General features: G+C 36.3%; 1 protein-coding gene across 2 annotated transcripts in view; it reads right to left on the minus strand.

Annotated features, from left to right (window-relative positions):
* Positions 1-20,259, minus strand: part of epha3 (EPH receptor A3) — a 211,827-nt gene that overhangs the window by 174,492 nt on the left and 17,076 nt on the right. For both annotated transcript variants that reach the window (XM_031896587.1, XM_002931773.5), the window contains exon 2: positions 2,347-2,411. In XM_031896587.1, coding sequence (XP_031752447.1) covers positions 2,347-2,411 — 65 coding nt within the window. The remainder of the gene's footprint in view (positions 1-2,346; positions 2,412-20,259) is intronic.

Consider the following 20,259-nt stretch of genomic DNA (forward strand, 5'->3'; position numbering starts at 1 on the left):
CTTCTGCGGCATGTCCGCCTCAATAGATATTCCAAAAATAATCAAAATCTACATCAAAAATTTTATCATTGGCACAAATGTGAGTCTAACAAGACATGTATATTTGTTCTGTCAAATGCATCTGTTTCTCCATCGGAATTGTAAACCTTCCCAGTGTAGAGAACAACGTATTAGTACATCTGGGGGCTTGTGAGAAATAGCTAGCGATATAAATGTTTCCAGTTTGCATTAATGGAAAAACAAAGTAAATTACTTCATGTTCACTGAGCCGCAGAGTCTGTGTTTTGCCAGAACAGCTGACTAGAAATAGCTTCCATAGTTTTCTATGGGGCTAGTAAATTATTATATATATAAATAATAAAACCTACATGTAGCCAGCTTAAAGTAACAGCTACTCATCAACCTGTGTGATATAAGTCTATATCTACTCATAAAACCAGTAAAATGCCAAAAATGCAAGCAGGTCTTTATCTCCAAGCAAAGAGAGTGGAGCAAAGGAACAGTCTTCCTATAGCCGCTACATAAAGCTATCATATAACTAAGCACAATTAGGCTAAAATGAAGTAATTAGTGTCATTTTAAGAATAGAAGAGTGACAATGCTGAGAATATAAGCTTCTTTGCCTCAGTAATTTGCAACAATGCTTTGTACATTCTGCATAGAGGTCTTTGAAATAAGATAAAATTGACCTATTTCTTGATTTACAAGTGCAGATATCCATACCGGCTGTCATCATAATTGGTCATAAAAGATGGTGCCTTTGTTTTCGGGGCTTTCTTAGTGGTGTTGGTAGAGCACCATTATTTAACAAAGCAGGACTCTTCTTCAGCTGTTGCTGGACTACAGGTTACAAAATGCTCTCAGAAATAGAGGCCGTAAAGGGATTGTGGAAGTTTTGCAACAGTGCTAAAGGTTGGAAAAGCTTAATCATAAAGCTTATTCACTCCATATTGCCCCATCTCTACAGGGGTGTAGTCCTATAACTGGCGGCTCAAAGGAGAAGGGGGGATTGGTTGGGACCAGCATTTCCTCTGTTCCCTCCAATCTGCCCCCTTCCAGAGAGTAAAGGAGTAGAGGAGAGTAACTATTTCCTCACAGTATACACCTACTGTTTAAATGGGTTCCAGCTCCCACTACTTTTAAAAACAGCACTTTGTTTATAAAGAATGTCTCCTCTGAGGCAAATAATAATATAACAACTTCCATTTATACATATAAATCTAAAAGAACATAAATAAAATGTATTTTTCACCTCAACAAGCTCAAATAGAGGGTATAGCATACTTAAAAATTGTCATTATTCCCTGTAATCCATGGGAGGGATATGAGGACAAATACCCGAGGGATATCTAATCACTCTTTACCCCAGTAACCGAAAATAACATCGTTTCCAACTTGGAAGTGATAACAGCCTTTTCTGGCTTTTCAGAGAGCAAAATTTCCACTTTGGAAACACATTTTTTCTGTTTTTTCTATGCAGAGTTTCTAATGACTGCAAAGAGAATTTTCTCTCCAAGAAAGTGCAGTACTCATCATTTCATAGGTATCAGTAGCCAGAGAAAACAGATTTTTGGTGACAGACCCATACTTTACACTTGATTTTCCATTGTTTCATTTCAGCATCAAAGCGGCGACTGTATTTGGGATCAATGAATTTAAGAATGTAACACCACTGCATAGGTTTATAAGAATCTCTGTTTACTTTTATTCATTTATCATTTTCACAGTTTTTATGTCATATTATTGTGTAATTTGGATTTATCTAATATCTATAAATGCTAGAATTTAATTTTGTGTACTGATCTATGTATGTATTGTGCTTTATCACAGTTATTCGGCAGTCTTGTGGAACCTTGCCATGGCATAAGAAAGAAGCTGAAGTTCACAGTCCACAAGCAATTTATCTCTGTTCACTTTTATTCATTTATCATTTTCACAGTTTCATGTCATTTTATTGTGTAATTTGGATTTATCTAGTATCTCTAAATACTAGAATTTCATTTGTGTACTGATCTATGTATTGTGCTTTATCATAGTTATTCAGTCTAGTGGAACCTTGCCATGGTATAAGAAAGAAGCTGAAGTTCACAGTCCACAAGCAATTTATCCAATTAGGATAATGGAATTATTAACCAGAGTATCTAGATGTCAGAGATATTATGATCTCTACAAAAACATATTTTAGTGACAAATAGGAAACATCACCCTTTATTGAGAACAACATTTCTCTTTTGGCCTCCAGTGCAGAGTGGGCAATTCTGTGATGTACCATGAAGAGCAAGCAGTGTTTAAATAGCATATTGTTTTGAAACAGCACTTTTCCATTTCACAGTCTAGTAAACTCACCCCATGTGATGGGTAGGAAATCCAGCCCAGCTCCCCTTGAATTGCTTTCGAATCCAGAAGATTAACTACAAAAGAAGGTACAATAAAAAAGGAATGAGACATTTGTCTGTGTCCAGTTAACTTAAAAGATGTGTTTATTTAGAATTCCACAAAGGGCTCATTTTTTCAGGTGGTCTCGAGGATCACAACAAGAAACGTAAAAAGCAAGCGGCCTAGCTCTAGTGAGCTGAGAAAGCAAGAGCACAAAGGGGGCAGAAGTTTTAAAAACAAACAGACAGCGCGGCCCAGCTATTATTTACAGACAGTGAGGCAAATACCACTAATTATATCAGCTTAGCCCTTCTGCCTATGAAGTTTGGTATGCATTTAGCCTGGGATGCCAAAGCAGATTGTTTTTCTGTAATTTACCATATACTGATCAGTAAAGAGACAGCAAATATACAGATATGACAAGACTATTGTATATAATGAATTGGCAAGACATTGAAAATGAAAAATAAACATTCTAGATTTGTTCGTGATAAAATGAATACAGTCAGTGTTTTATACAAATTATATTGATGTAAAGTAAACATTCTTCCATATTACACAACAACATATTTATAATAGCCATATTTAGCATTTCTCAGAAAAAGCCCCTCCAAAAATAACGTTCAAAGTAAATTAGAATAATGAAAAAAAGGATTTGAGTGCGGACACATAATTGACTTTAGAGGTTTGATTCCAGACAGGACACTATCTGCAAGGGGTTTGTATGTTCTCCCTGCATCTGGGTGGGTTTCCTCTGTGTATTCTGCGTTCCTCCAGGAAGGTTAATTGGTTCCTGATAACCCTGATCATAGTGTTTATAAACTCAGCCTGATATTTTGTATTTCTTTTTTATTTGTCTGATTAAAAATTAAGAGCTCAGTTTAGAAATATTTCCCCTTTGCTTTGATTTGCTGTGGAGCTACTAAGGTCTCTGTTCTCAGACATCCAGTGTTCTAAGACCCACAAGTTATTTAGATCCTGTTCATTGATATACTGCCCTATGCAAAACACAATTCAGCAAGTAATATTAGTGTATATAAACCCTCTGATGCATTTTTTTTAAATTGCCTTATTTTTATTTATATGGGAAGGAGTGGTTTTTTTTCAAAGGAGAATCATACAGAGTAAGATATAATCCAGTTCTTTCAGTATTTTATTTATCTACAGTAAGGGGCAAGTTAATAAACAAATAGTGATGTGGGAAATTGTTGCAAAAATAAAAAATGAAACAAAATCCCCTTGTTTGGGCACCTTATATTTTTTATCATTTTAGAAGGTCTAAGATTATATAAACCATTTACCTACAATTGATGCAAAAATAAAAAATGAAAAAAAATCGCCAGGCCTGGATTCGTGGTGAATTTCCGTGTTTTGCCATTGGTGGATTGTTTCCCAAACGGGCGGAAAAATTCACTGTGCAACAAAAAAAATGAAGCATGCAACCATTTTATTTTATGCCCAGCATTTTTTGCGTTTTGCAAATTTTTCGAAGTGTCAATGATTTTTTTCAACGATTAGCAAGTATTACCGCAAAACGATATAGGACAGATTCACTCATCGCTATAAACAAAACATTTTTGACTACAAAGAGTGTTTTTTCCTGGTTATATTGAACGAAGGTGAGTGAAGAAGAATATTTTTCAGCAAAATATTCTTTAGGTGAGTTTTTTTACCTTTTTCTAGACCATTTTTTTAATTTAACCAGAGTTTTTTGGAATCAATTTGTATTTATAAAATATAAACACTTTTTAGGGGGGAAGGTGAGGGGGGAAGGTGATTTCCAATGCTCCTTTTACCTATCCCTTTTTCCTCTCTCTTTCCCCTTGTTTGTACTTGTACTTTTTATCATTTTTTGCCAGGTCTTTTACCAGGTCTAAAATAATGTAAACCATTTACCTACAATTGTTGCAAAAATAAAAAAAAGGTCGGTAGATCCAGACAAAAAGAAAAAAAAATTGACTTGTGCTTGACAAATTCTCACAAATGGATTTCTATGAGAAATGTGTGCTTTTGCATTAGGAAACATCCTATCCAGTAATTGTAATTGCTATAATATTATACACAAGGTGAAAAACAAATACACAAAAAGCAAGATTATATTTCCTGGCAAAAGAAAATAAAATACTTTGAGAAATGTTTCTGATTTTTGATAAATCTATCCCTAAATCTAAGGCACATGTTAGGGGCTAAACTGGATTATTTTACCATCTATGAAATAACCAAAAGGCTTCTCTCTGTTTCTAGCCCACATCTATATCAATCAGTGGAAATGACTCTTCCTTATGTTGTCTTTTTCCAGTTATTCACTTATTTCCATCCTAAATAGCTCTTAATACTTTTTTAACCACTGCGAGACACAGGAAACAGCAATATTTTGCAGGTTTTAACCATTATGGAGCAGCTGGGACTCGGCATAAAAACACCAAATGTTTTTGATAATCTTCAGGCACTTTTTGTGTGGTTTTCTAACTTAATATCCTGGATGTATAAACAAATATCTGGTGTTTTAAGTCAATAAATTACCTAACAACCTGCAAACGTTGAAGCTTGCAATTGATTTCCCTGTGACATAATCCAACAGATGTACTGCTGCAACCAATAGACCGGCTTGCATACCACACAGATCGGAAGGACAATAATATACACTGCTGAATGGTACCATTATATTATCCTAATGAGACTCAGAATACCTGCAGGTATTAATTAGTAAAACATGTGCAAACTGAATCTAATCTTTATGCAGAAAAATTAATGATTTTTGGTCAACCAAAGCAGCTCCTGATATGTTTATGCTACTCAAATTAAATTTCTACCCCATTTTTCATGCTCTTTGTAGAGAGCCACTATATATTTACTTCATTTATAAATAAATCATTATGGTATAATGTAAGCATACATGTGTTAGAAACATAAAGGGAAAGTATCTTTCACAAATTAAGCAAATTAAATAAATATCCTGCCTCTTATTCTATTAGATAGCCACAGTTACAGGCATTTGCTTATAGCAGCCAGTTGGGTAACTCATAAACACAAATACTCAATAATAAATAGTTAGAGCTGAACTGATTCACAATATATTACTTAGTTACATAGGGTTGAAAAAAGACCAGAACCCATCAAGTTTAACCCTTCCAAGTAAACCCAGCACCCACAAACCTATAGTGACCTATCTATCCACTCACATACAGACCCATACTGACCTATCTATCCACTCATATACAGACCCATACTGACCTATCTATCCACTCACATACAGACCCACACTGACCTATCTATCCACTCACATACAGACCCATACTGACCTATCCACTCACATACAGACCCATACTGACCTATCTATCCACTCACATACAGACCCATACTGACCTATCTATCTACTCACATACAGACCCATACTGACCTATCTATACACTCACATACAGACCCATACTGACCTATCCACTCACATACAGACCCATACTGACCTATCTATCCACTCACATACAGACCCATACTGACCTATCTATACACTCACATACAGACCCATACAGCCCCTGACCTATCTATCCACTCACATACAGACCCACACTGACCTATCTATCCACTCACATACAGACCCACACTGACCTATCTATACACTCACATACAGACCCATACTGACCTATCTATCCACTCACATACAGACCCACACTGACCTATCTATCCACTCACATACAGACCCATACTGACCTATCTATCCACTCACATACAGACCCATACTGACCTATCTATCCACTCACATACAGACCCATACTGACCTATCTATCCACTCACATACAGACCCATACTGACCTATCTATCCACTCACATACAGACCCATACTGACCTATCTATTCCACTCACATACAGACCCATACTGACCTATCTATCCACTCACATACAGACCCACACTGACCTATCTATCCACTCACATTACAGACCATACTGACCTATCTAATCCACTCACATACAGACCCATACTGACCTATCTATCCACTCACATACAGACCCACACTGACCTATCTATACACTCACATACAGACCCATACTGACCTATCTATCCACTCACATACAGACCCATACTGACCTATCTATACACTCACATACAGACCCACACTGACATATCTATACACTCACATACAGACCCATACTGACCTATCTATACACTCACATACAGACCCATACTGACCTATCTATCCACTCACAATACAGACCCATACTGACCTATCTATCCACTCACATACAGACCCATACTGACCTATCTATACACTCACATACAGACCCACACTGACCTATCTATACACTCACATACAGACCCCACACTGACCTATCTATCGCTCACATACAGACCCATACTGACCTATCTATCCACTCACATACAGACCCACACTGACCTATCTATACACTCACTACAGACCCATACTGACCTATCTATACACTCACATACAGACCCATACTGACCTATCCACTCACATACAGACCCATACTGACCTATCCACTCACATACAGACCCATACTGACCTATCCACTCACATACAGACCCATACTGACCTATCTAAACACTCCACATACAGACCACACTGACCTATCCACTCACATACAGACCCATACTGACCTATCTATCCACTCACATAACAGACCCATACTGACCTATCTATCCACTCACATACAGACCATACTGACCTATCTATCCACTCACATACAGACCCATACTGACCTATCTATCCACTCACATACAGACCACACTGACCTATCTATCCACTCACATACAGACCCATACTGACCTATCTATCCACTCACATACAGACCCATACTGACCTATCTATCCACTCACATACAGACCCACACTGACCTATCTATCCACTCACATACAGACCCATACTGACCTATCTATCCACTCACATACAGACCCATACTGACCTATCTATCCACTCACATACAGACCCATACTGACCTATCTATCCACTCACATACAGACCCATACTGACCTATCTATACACTCACATACAGACCCACACTGACCTATCTATACACTCACATACATAAACCATATATACCAACATCAATACTAACTGTAGATATTAGTATCACTATTGCCTCCCTATGCTTGTTCAAGGGCCGATAATAGAAGCCAGTTTTGACCACTCCATCATTTACAAACACGCCCACTTCAAACCACCTACATGTTATCACAAGTTCTTTTAAGACCATGCCCATATTAATGGTGGTAGCATACCAAAAACCCAAATGCTTGCTGCTTACTGCAGGTACCATTTTTTTTTGTCATATTAAGCCACGCCCTTAAATCTATATTCTTCCTCCACATGAGCAACTCCCAGCACATAATTACACACCTTAGGGACCCCCTAACAACTATGCAAATAACCACTCCAAGATGAACAGTTTGTATTGCAGTGCATACAGTGACAATGTATAATGCTGGGGCCAGTAATCTCAGTACTGATACCATTTAAGGTAAGCAGTCCCACAAGCCAGACATATGGGGGGGCCACACAGGGGGGCTCTGGGCTGGATGTGGCCTGGGGGCCGCCACTTGGACAGCCCTGTTCTACACAATGTGCTACAATGTAGCTGCAGCTCCACTGTGCATTTCGAACAACCCCACCAGCTGGGGCAGGTATAAGCTAATCGTAATTGATTGACTTATTATTTTTTTATTATTATGAGTATTGAAGAGATGTTTTAATATTCCTAGTCCAGGCATTTTCAGCTTTGTTTTTCACCCAGGCCACCCATACTTGCAAATGTCAACATTCAGGCCTCACCCATGTTCACAAATCACACCCAGGATTCTTATTAGATCTGCAGATGTCTTCAGCCATTGCAGCTATAGAGAGTACTACATGCCCCCCAAAGAAGTAACAGTAGGAACAATTCCATAGTTAGACTACAGGAGATATGAAAAGAAGCAAGAGCTACAGTCATAGAGAAAGAATAAGGTGAGGTTGGCCGCACAACTTGAGAAACGTTATTCATAGGGTTATAACATAGTGTTATTGAACCTTCATCCCTTCAGTTGTTCTCTAGCAATAACTTCCAACATTCTCTGATGCTCTAAAGCTTTTTACATTTATTTCCCTGAGTGTCTCACTACAATGCATTCCCAACCCCTCATCTTGTTTCATCACTGTTTGATGTATTCTTTATATTTTCCCCTGTGTAAATCACAGATCTGAGAAGTCTTGGAAAATAATTTACAATAATAACAATAGATTTGACTAGAGAAAAAAAGTACAGGTATGGGGCCCATTATCCAGAATACCTGGGGTTTTCCCGGATAAGGGATCTTTCCGTAATTTGGATCTCAATACCTTAAGTCTGCTAAAAGATTATTTAAACATTAAATAAACACAATAGGATTGTTTTGCCTCCAATAAGGATTCATTGTATCTTAGTTCAGATCAAGTACAGGTATAGGACCCGTTATCCAGAATGCTCGGGACCAAGGGTATTCCGGAAAGGGGGTCTTTCCGTAATTTGGATCTCCATATTTTAAGTCTACTAAAAAATCAATAAAACATTAATTAAACCCAATAGGATTGTTTTGCATCCAATAAGGATTAATTATATCTTAGTTGGGATCAAGTACAGGTACTGTTTTATTATTACAGAGAAAAGGGAATCATTTAACCATTAAATAAACCCAATAGGACTGTTCTGCCCCAATAAGGGGTAATTATATCTTAGTTGGGATCAAGTACAGGTACTGTTTTATTATTACAGAGAAAAGGGAATCATTTAACCATTAAATAAACCCAATAGGGCTGTTCTGCCCCCAATAAGGGGTAATTATATCTTAGTTGGGATCAAGTACAGGTACTGTTTTATTATTACAGAGAAAAGGGAATCATTTAACCATTAAATAAACCCAATAGGGCTGTTCTGCCCCAATAAGGGGTAATTATATCTTAGTTGGGATCAAGTACAGGTACTGTTTTATTATTACAGAGAAAAAGGAAATCATTTTTTAAAATCTAGAATTATTTGCTTATAATGGAGTCTATGGGAGATCGCCTTCCCATAATTTGGAACTTTCTGGATAAGGGATCCCATACCTGTACAGAAAATGAGTGAAGGTATTTGAAGTTAATTTATCCATAGCTTCTTAAAGGTTAATGGGGATTAGAACTTTAGAACCCCCTTCAGACAAACAGACAGACACACACACACAATTACACGCACGCACACAATTACACGCACACACAATTACACACATACACAAACACACATACAATTGAGTATTGCTATACCTGTACAAATGCAGACTAATGGTAATGGGAACAGCTGTAACTCTATTCATGTTATTCTTCTGACTCCATTCAGAGGAGATGGGGGGGGGAGAGTTTTCAGCATGATATTTCACAAAAGAATATGTTGATTTTGGGCACTACCTCATACAACCAGTGGTTATTTTATTTTACTTTTTGGAATGATTGATTATACTTTGGGTGGCCGAAGTTCTAAAACACTGGAGCCATTCCAGATTCTCAGATCTCCCTTACTAATACATACTTAATCAATTAGATCAGACTTAATTATCAGTTGAACAAACAGCTCAGGTTTGTTTTGCCCTAAAAATTCGACCCGCATTTAGCCTTCTGGCCTATCAGTGTTACTAACTGTGATCATAGCAAGCCCTACATACTTGCGTGGGTGCGCACTCATTCCTTTTATAACAACAACAAGCTCAAAACCTACTTTCAAACCATCTTGTGAATTTTACTGTAGTAAACACTAATTTTGTCAGATAACACAAGTGAATAAACCCAATAGGCTTGTTCTGCCCCCAATAAGGGGTAATTATATCTTAGTTGGGATCAAGTACAAGTACTGTTTTATTATTACAGAGAAAAGGGAATCATTTAACCATTAAATAAACCCAATAGGGCTGTTCTGCCCCCAATAAGGGGTAATTATATCTTAGTTGGGATCAAGTACAGGTACTGTTTTATTATTACAGAGAAAAGGGAATCATTTAACCATTAAATAAACCCAATAGGGCTGTTCTGCCCCCAATAAGGGGTAATTATATCTTAGTTGGGATCAAGTACAGGTACTGTTTTATTATTACAGAGAAAAGGGAATCAATTAACCATTAAATAAACCCAATAGGGCTGTTCTGCCCCCAATAAGGGGTAATTATATCTTAGTTGGGATCAAGTACAGGTACTGTTTTATTATTACAGAGAAAAGGGAATCATTTAACCATTAAATAAACCCAATAGGACTGTTCTGCCCCCAATAAGGGGTAATTATATCTTAGTTGGGATCAAGTACAGGTACTGTTTTATTATTACAGAGAAAAGGGAATCATTTAACCATTAAATAAACCCAATAGGGCTGTTCTGCCCCCAATAAGGGGTAATTATATCTTAGTGGGGATCAAGTACAGGTACTGTTTTATTATTACAGAGAAAAGGGAATCATTTAACCATTAAATAAACCCAATAGGGCTGTTCTGCCCCCAATAAGGGGTTAATTATATCTTAGTTGGGATCAAGTACAGGTACTGTTTTATTATTACAGAGAAAAGGGAATCATTTAACCATTAAATAAACCCAATAGGGCTGTTCTGCCCCCAATAAGGGGTAATTATATCTTAGTTGGGATCAAGTACAGGTACTGTTTTATTATTACAGAGAAAAGGGAATCATTTAACCATTAAATAAACCCAATAGGACTGTTCTGCCCCCAATAAGGGGTAATTATATCTTAGTTGGGATCAAGTACAGGTACTGTTTTATTATTACAGAGAAAAAGGAAAACGATTTATAAAATTAGAATCATTTGCTTATCATGGAGTCTATGGGAGATGGCCTTTCCGTAATTCAGAACTTTCTGGATAATTTGTCTAAAAAATTGGCAGTCAGGAAAGCGTTAATACATTTTTGTCAAATAACACAAGTGAGTTATTTAAACAAACTGAAACTTTTTTTTACTTCTTGAGTGTTTTTGAGTGTAAAAAAAAATCTAATCATGGGGAAAAAAACTATGCATAAAACACATGAAACAAGAAGAACTCACTTGTGTTTTTCTGACTCGTTTACTTGCGCCTGACAATTGAATGTATATATGAATCAGCCTCTTAGTGGGTTAATAAAAAAACATTTAAGTTTATTTTGAAACGGAATTTTTTCTTGTACAACTTAAAATGATCTGTATGAATTCAGAATCGTATATATTTATTTGAAATAAATATATTTTGTTTTTGGAAAAATTATATCATATTTTTGTGTTATAAAACAAATGTGACTACATTCTCATATAATGAATAGATACAAATGTTTTTATTTTTTTTATAAATTTTTTGGCTCATTATAAATATTTATATTTACCAGTTATTAGTGTTTCTAAGGCTTGTTAACCGCAAAAGGGGTCACAACTGCAGTCACTGATTCAGCAGGGTCGCAATAAATATGACCGCTCATTGCAAATTAAATGGTTTTCTGCTACACGAAATGCATGATACATTTACTTGAAATTCATACTTAATTATTCATTATTTGATTTATAAATTAATTAATTATTTATTAACAGAATATTTTTAAAATAATTAGTGGACGACGTCTAAAAAAAAATGGTCAACTTAATTAATTCATAAAAATTAATATACAGGTATGGGATTAGTTATCTGGAAACCCATTATCCAGACAGCTCTGAATTGTATGTAAGTATGTATGTATAACTTTATTTATAAAGCGCCACAAGGGTACGCAGCGCTGTACAATCTCACGGAAAGTCTGTCTCTCATAGACTCCATTTTATTCAAATAATTCCGATTTTTAAAATTGATTTCCTTTTTCTCTGTAATAATAAAACAATCCCTTGTATTTGATCCCAACTAAGATATAATTACCCCTTATTGGGGGCAGAACAGCCCTATTGGGTTTATTTAATGGTTAAATGATTCCCTTTTCTCTGTAATAATAAAACAGTACCTGTAATTGATCCCAACTAAGATATAATTACCCCTTATTGGGGGCAGAACAGCCCTATTGGGTTTATTTAATGGTTAAATGATTCCCTTTTCTCTGTAATAATAAAACAGTACCTGTACTTGATCCCAACTAAGATATAATTACCCCTTATTGGGGGCAGAACAGCCCTATTGGGTTTATTTAATGGTTAAATGATTCCCTTTTCTCTGTAATAATAAAACAGTACCTGTACTTGATCCCAACTAAGATATAATTAATCCTTATTGGGTGCAAAACAATCCTATTGGGTTTAATTCATGTTTAATTGATTTTTTAGTAGGCTTAAGGTATGGAGATCCAAATTACGTGAAGACCCCTTAACCGAGAAAACCCTTGGTCCCAAGCATTCTGGATAATGGGTCCTATATCTGTATTAAAATACACACTATACAAGTAGAATAGATTTATTTATCACTATAAATTGTAAAAAAATAAAATACTACAGGACCAGGTTATAAAGTATCTTCAGTTTTTACAGTAGTTTGATAAAAGAAAATGCTGATTCTCCCACAAAGGAAAGAGTTATTGAAACTGTTAATCCCCCAATGAGCTCTAACGCCCGACTGAACTCAAAGCAGCAGCATTCTCCCCAACTGACACACTGATCCACATTAATAAATACAGGGGTATGGGAGCTCTTAGTACAAGTTGACCAGGGACTAGTCCGATTGCCATCTTGGAGTCAGGAAGGAATTTTTTTCCCTCTGCGGCAAATTAGAGAGGCTTCAGATGGGGTTTTTTGCCTTCCTCTGGATCAACTAGCAGTTAGGCAGGTTATAGATAGGCATTATGGTTGAACTTGATGGACGTATGTCTTTTTTCAACCCAACTTACTATGTTACTATGCTACAATGTTACATCAATTTGTCTTAAAAAAATTAACAGTCAGGAAAGCGTTAATACATTTCAAAAAGAGCAAACTGCCGAAAATCCCTCTTAATTCCCCAGTTTTATATTTCGTAACTCTGGAAATCCTTGTGATTTGTGCCCAAAATTCACCGTGTTTATTAAAATGAACTGATGGATACACTTATGTAGTAGATTAATGGTATATAAAGCTGTAATTAGTTGGCCCCACGTGCACATGGGACTGGCTGCAGGAACAAATTGGGGCTTTAAAATAAATCTGTCTGTGCTCTTTGAATTTCGCCACTTAAAGCGAGAGCCCAGTTCCTATTCTCATTACTCGTGCCACATGACTTATGTTCACATAATTTAGTGCGCTGAAAACGCCTGCGCTATATTTATTTTTGCATTTAGGAAATATTAACCACTTCCTTGATTATCCCCACTTAAACGAGACATATTTTTTCCCGGGCGGTGAGCGGTTTGCTGAATGTTTTGCCATTTGTTCACACTAAATTAAAATCCACTTGTTATTCCGTCTTTAAAAAACACCTAAAGGGGAAGTAGTTATTGCATCTGTTAAACTCGATTTGTACCCACACGTTATGGGGACGCGCGTTAACAGAGTCGGCATCTGGTTTTTTTTTCCGAAACGGGATTTGTTTATATTAAATTAAAAAGGAAAACAATAAACCTGTTACTAGAACAGACTTCCTTGGCGTTGGCGGTTTATTACAAACTATAAATTAATGTGTTTAAATAAAATAAGACAAACTGGATTTTTACGTGTATTTTATATATGTGCGTAAAATGTGGGGGGATTTGGTCGAGAGGCTTCATCAGGTGGAAGAAACAGATTACTATAATGGGTTTTTTTAATTTAATTTAATACGTAAGACTAGTAAGACTAGTTATGGGCAAGATAATTTGCCAGGCATGGATTCACTGCTAATTTCTGCATTTGCCCATTAGCGGATTATCTCACGAAACGGGCAACAAAATTATGTGCACGCCATTTTTTTTTACCTGTGCCATTTTCGCCGTATTGCAAATCTTTTGAAAGATTTGCGAATCTTCCAACGAAGCGAAACCGGACAGATTCACTCGTCCCTAATAAAGACATATATTTTATCTAACAGAAATTTGTTTTCCATCTCTAGAGAATAATTGCAGAATACGTGGAACTAGTGATGAGCGAATCTATCCCGTTTCGCTTTGCAGAAAAATTATTGAAAGTACCCGAAAACTGGCGAAACATGTTTGTTGTGTGACTCTTTTGTTGCTCGTGTCTTTTTTAACGCGGCCGCGCTCAATTTGACGCGACTGTGACTTTTTTTGATGCACGCCAAATTTTTCCTCTGCAAATTTTCACAGATGGCGAAATGCGGAAATTCGCTGCGAATCCATGCCTGCCTTAACACTCATTCCAGATAAATGTACAGCCTGATAACAATCATTTAACTACTGGTCTTGCAAACTCATAATGCCATTATTTTGTCATCATTGGGGATGAGTAAACTGTTTTGCCCATTTCAGTTTCACTGCAAAATTCTAGAATTTCACCAAGCAATCTGTTCCACTGCTTTGCAATAATAGTAGAACAGAAAGGGAACAAACCAAGGGTTAGAGAAGAAAACAGGTAGGTCCAATGGGCTCTGCCAACACTTACAGTCTACACAAACTTTATGTTGTCTTAAACAAATGTCAGTTTAATAAAGAAAAGAATGAACAAATAATTCTAAATACATATTTCATTCTGAACGTGTAAACAGACCTTCCATTATTAGCCATTCAGACCAGTTGGTGAATTATTGCTTTACAGTCATGTTATTCCACAAGTCTACCTCTTACTTATTGTGCTCCCACCGGCTGGAAGGTTTCGCCCATATGTGTTTGCACATCTGCAGTCACAAAATGTCTTTTTATTAAAAAAAAAACACATTTTACATTAAATTACAGCCCTTGGATATGTTAATATTAAAACAAAAAATAATGAAAATCACAGGGAAACAGCCAAGACTGCGGTCCAGTTCTTTACACAGGGTGGGCCATCAAGATTTATTGCTTTTATAAACACAATCTTATGGCATGTACCCATTAAAATGTTTTAACTTAAATAATGGCGTACATTAGGGTTGTAAAGCTTGCCCCTTTAGCTGAATTGCAACTCACAGCCAGACTTAATCTCTTCATAAGCTTCTCATAAGGGTTTCCTTCAGATCACCACTTTATTTTTTAATTTTTTGTGTTTTTTTTAACTTTATATTCTGGACTTCTAAAATGTAGAATTTAAACCGATAGCTCATTGTTTGAAGGTACAGGTATTGGACCCCTTATCTGGAAAGGCATTATCCAGAAAGTTCAGAATTATGGAAAGGTCATCTCCCATAGACTCCATTTTAATCAAATAATTCACATTTTTGAAAATGATTTCCTTTTTCTCTAATAATAAAACAGTACCTTGTACTTGATCCCAACTAAGATATAATTACCCCTTATTGGGGGCAGAACAGCCCTATTGGGTTTATTTAATGGTTAAATGATTCCCTTTTCTCTGTAATAATAAAACAGTACCTGTACTTGATCCCAACTAAGATATAATTACCCCTTATTGGGGGCAGAACAGCCCTATTGGGTTTATTTAATGGTTAAATGATTCCCTTTTCTCTGTAATAATAAAACAGTACCTGTACTTGATCCCAACTAAGATATAATGACCCCTTATTGGGGACAGAACAGCCCTATTGGGTTTAATTACTGTTTAAATCATTTTTTTAGTAGACTTAAGGTAGGAGATCTGAATTATGGGAAGACCCCTCATCCAGAATACCCCAGGCCCAAAGCATTCTGGATAACGGGTCCCATACCTGTACTTGTGACTCTAGGACTAGGCATTGGTTTGAGTGACATTCGGCAAGATCAAAAGAAATGGTCTGAATAGAAATATAACTAGAGACATGGGATCTATTACCCTGAATACTCGAGACCTGGGATTTTTGAGGAATGTTCCTATAATATTAAGGGTGTAACTGAATGCTACTAAAACACATTCAATCATTAAAAATTGAGCTGCTTTGGCATCATCCTAGATTTTTATTGGGGCAAAGAATCAGCAAATCCAGCACAAAGCCAGTTTATCTGTTGAACATGTGAAATATAAACTTTGGACCATAGCATTGCCAGTTTTTAGAGACTTCTGGATAATGGGTTTCCAAACACAACATCCCTTAACTGTAATAATGATAATTATAATTAGCTGAACTTCTGATTGCTGACCCAGAATCACATAGTATTTAAAGTTTAGACAGGAGAGTGACAAAATAATATGGAAAAAGTAGGCCAGTAGGACACTCAAAGTTAATTCTAAGCTGATGTTTTCCTTTAGTTATGGACTGTTTAGATAACTTTTTCTTTCAATATCTTCTGAAGTTTTCTGAATAAATGAGGTCCAGTAAAGGCCAAGTGTACCCTACTGTTAAGCATTTAATTCAAAAAGCTTTTAGCACCTTATAATCATGCTCCGAGGCCATGCAAGCAGCTAAGAAGGTGTAAACGAAACCGTTCACAGGCCTTACAATGATTATATTAGGGTGGAAGCTCCACGCATTGTATGACTACAATTTTTTTAATATATAAATATTATGTTGTACAGGTATGGGATTTGCTATCCGGAAACCCAATATCCAGAAAGTTCCGAATTACGGGAAGCCCATCTCCCATAATTCAGATTTTTAAAATTGATTTCCTTTTTCTCTTTAAAAATAAAACAGTGCTTTGTATTTGATCCCAACTAAGATATAATTACCCCTTATTGGGGGCAGAACAGTCCTATTGGGTTTATTTAATGGTTAAATGATTCCCTTTTCTCTGTAATAATAAAACAGTACCTGTACTTGATCCCAACTAAGATATAATTACCCCTTATTGGGGCAGAACAACCCTATTGGGTTTAATTAATGGTTAAATGATTCCCTTTTCTCTGTAATAATAAAACAGTACCTGTACTTGATCCCAACTAAGATATAATTACCCCTTATTGGGGCAGAACAGCCCTATTGGGTTTATTTAATGGTTAAATGATTCCTTTTTCTCTGTAATAATAAAACAGTACCTGTACTTGATCCCAACTAAGATATAATTACCCCTTATTGGGGGCAGAACAGCCCTATTGGGTTTATTTAATGGTTAAATGATTCCCTTTTCTCTGTAATAATAAAACAGTACCTGTACTTGATCCCAACTAAGATATAATTACCCCTTATTGGGGGCAGAACAGCCCTATTGGGTTTATTTAATGGTTAAATGATTCCCTTTTCTCTGTAATAATAAAACAGTACCTGTACTTGATCCCAACTAAGATATAATTACCCCTTATTGGGGGCAGAACAGTCCTATTGGGTTTAATTAATGTTTTATTGATTTTTTAGTAGATTTAGGGGCAGATTTACTAATCCACGAATCCGAATCCCGAAATGGAAAAAATCGTATTGGAAACGAAAATTTTGCTGCTTTTTCATCTGCGTCGCGATTTTTCGTATTTGTCGCGACTTTTTCCTCACCGTTGCAACTTTATTGTATTTTCCGTGACTTTTTCGTCGTTGTCGCAATTTTTTCATATAGTAAACAGCGGAAAAACCAATCCGATTTTTTTGTGGCGGCGACGAATAAGTCGCGGAAAATATACGAAAAAGTCACAACGGCGTCGAAAAATTTGCGGGACATACGAAAAAAGCCGACGAAAAAGTCGCAAAAATACCGACCATTAAGAAAAAACGCATTCGGACGCCTTCGGAGCGTTCGGAGTCTCCCCCTTAGGGTATGAAGATCCAGATTACAGAAAGACCCCTTATCCGGAATACCCTTGGTCCCGAACATTCTGGATAACAGGTCCTATAAATGTACTTGCCGCTTAAACAGAATGAGAATCTCAGCCATAGAATGGGTTAATTCTATCTCCCGAGTACATTTCAGTCACTGTTATTTATTTTGAGAGAGTTCGATAGGAGTGACAATACTGTATATCCCAACATATCCAGCCATGTCAGGCAGAAAAAAACAGGGTCTGTTCCATCTCTTTCCATGTTTATTATTCCTAAATGTAGAACAAACAATACCAAAACAGACACATGTTCTTAATTACACTCCTTTTTCAAGATTTTGTGTAAATAAATGTTTATTTAGAGAGAGTCAATAAAGCCAAGGGTGGTACAGCATAAATATTTTGGCAAACTAAACAAATGCAGAAAAGTACGATTGCCCGCCCTACAACTTATTGTCTCTGTAGAACTTTCCTTCCCTGCATACAGTATTTGCATTACAACAATCTTTTTGGACGCAGACACATAGACAGGGTCTTCAGAATTAAGCGACAACATTTTAACTGTACATATGGCATTTCCATGTTATTACTAGCAGAGAATACGGCTGCTTATGAAGCATTATGGCAGCTTTTATTTGTATGTACAAAGCTTATGGCACATGTAGCGACAGACAGCGACAGGCGTCTTTTATCCATAGCAACAACAGGAGGCAAGGGGATACTGCCATAGAAACGCTATGTTTATTTCTCTACGTGTACCATAAACCTTCATGACAATATGTAGAAAAGTAAACTTCTATTCAGAGAAACTGCATGCTCTTTTAGTCCTACTGCTTTATTGTCAGTTATAAATTCATTCAATTACTTCAGTACAATCATCAGGGCACAATAGCTAATTTACAAAACAGAGTTTTGCCAAGGCCAATAAAGAGTAATAGGATTAATTCATATGCTAAAATTCTTAGAATACACAAGAGAATTTAATATTAGTACACAATTCTAATATGTGTTTATGTCTACTGAGCAATAATAAAAAAAGAGAATATATATATATAGAGTAGAAAAGATAGAGGCACTCGGATAATTGCAAAAAAGTGTATTAAAAAAGAATTACATCACATATCGCATATGTGATGTGATTCTTTTTTAATACACTTTTTTGCAATTATCCAAGTGCCGCTATTTTTTCTACTATATCTATGATAATGGGATGATACGGCGTCCTGAAGTGGCTGAGCACCGGATATACGCTAAAGGAGGAGTGCGGTAACGTTTCTTGTATATATATATATATATGTGTGTGTGTGTATAGTAATTAGCAACATCTTTTGCCAGGCATGGATTCACTACGTAATAGGGCATTTTGGAATTGGCGGATTTTTTTCGCGAAGCTGCCACAAAAATTTGCAGGGTGAGAAAAGAGTCACAGTCCCGTCAAAAAAGTTGTGGTTGCATCAAATAAGTTGCAGTCCCAGCAAATAAGTCACAACAGCGGCAAATAAGTCGCCGTTTTCACTGTTTCATTAATTTTTCATCAGTTTTGGGAATTTTTCAGCGAAGCAAAACAGGACAGATTCACTCATCACTATGTATATATATATTATTATGTATATAATATCAGCATGTAGAACACAGAGCATTCATAGGACTTAAATGACACAAACAGATCCCCAAACGCTCTGTGTTCTACATGCTGATATTATATTTTGTGGCAGCACTTGGGGCTTTTTTGCCTTTTTTGGGGGGGGATGAGTGCGCTGCCTTTCTAACTTGACATATATAATATAGATATAAATGTTAAATTAGAAAAATGCAATATTACTAACACTAATATTTAGATATGTTCATTTTAATTATGGTCATCCAACACCAACCTTTGCTGAATTACAGCTTTTATGTATCTAGATTCACTTTTCTGACAACAATAAAGGGAATCCCAGCCGGAACTGTAAATATCTTTCAATTTAAAATTTAAAAAAAGTCAAAATTAATTTTACTGCAAAATACTGTGTTTCTTATACTTCGAAAATACCCCCAGTGTAAATTAAGTGATTGCTTTATATAGTCATGAAACTCCGTGATGACTTCTATTAGATGCCAGCAGGTTTTACCCTTGTGTGGCAGAAACAAACCTCTCAGTCTTTGAGTCTGACACATGAGGATTAATTCCCCCAGTCCCATACACACACACTGTTTATTTTTTATTTCGTCCCATTCTTTGTT

This window comes from Xenopus tropicalis, chromosome 2, assembly GCF_000004195.4.
Source record: "Xenopus tropicalis strain Nigerian chromosome 2, UCB_Xtro_10.0, whole genome shotgun sequence".
NCBI lineage: Eukaryota > Metazoa > Chordata > Amphibia > Anura > Pipidae > Xenopus > Xenopus tropicalis.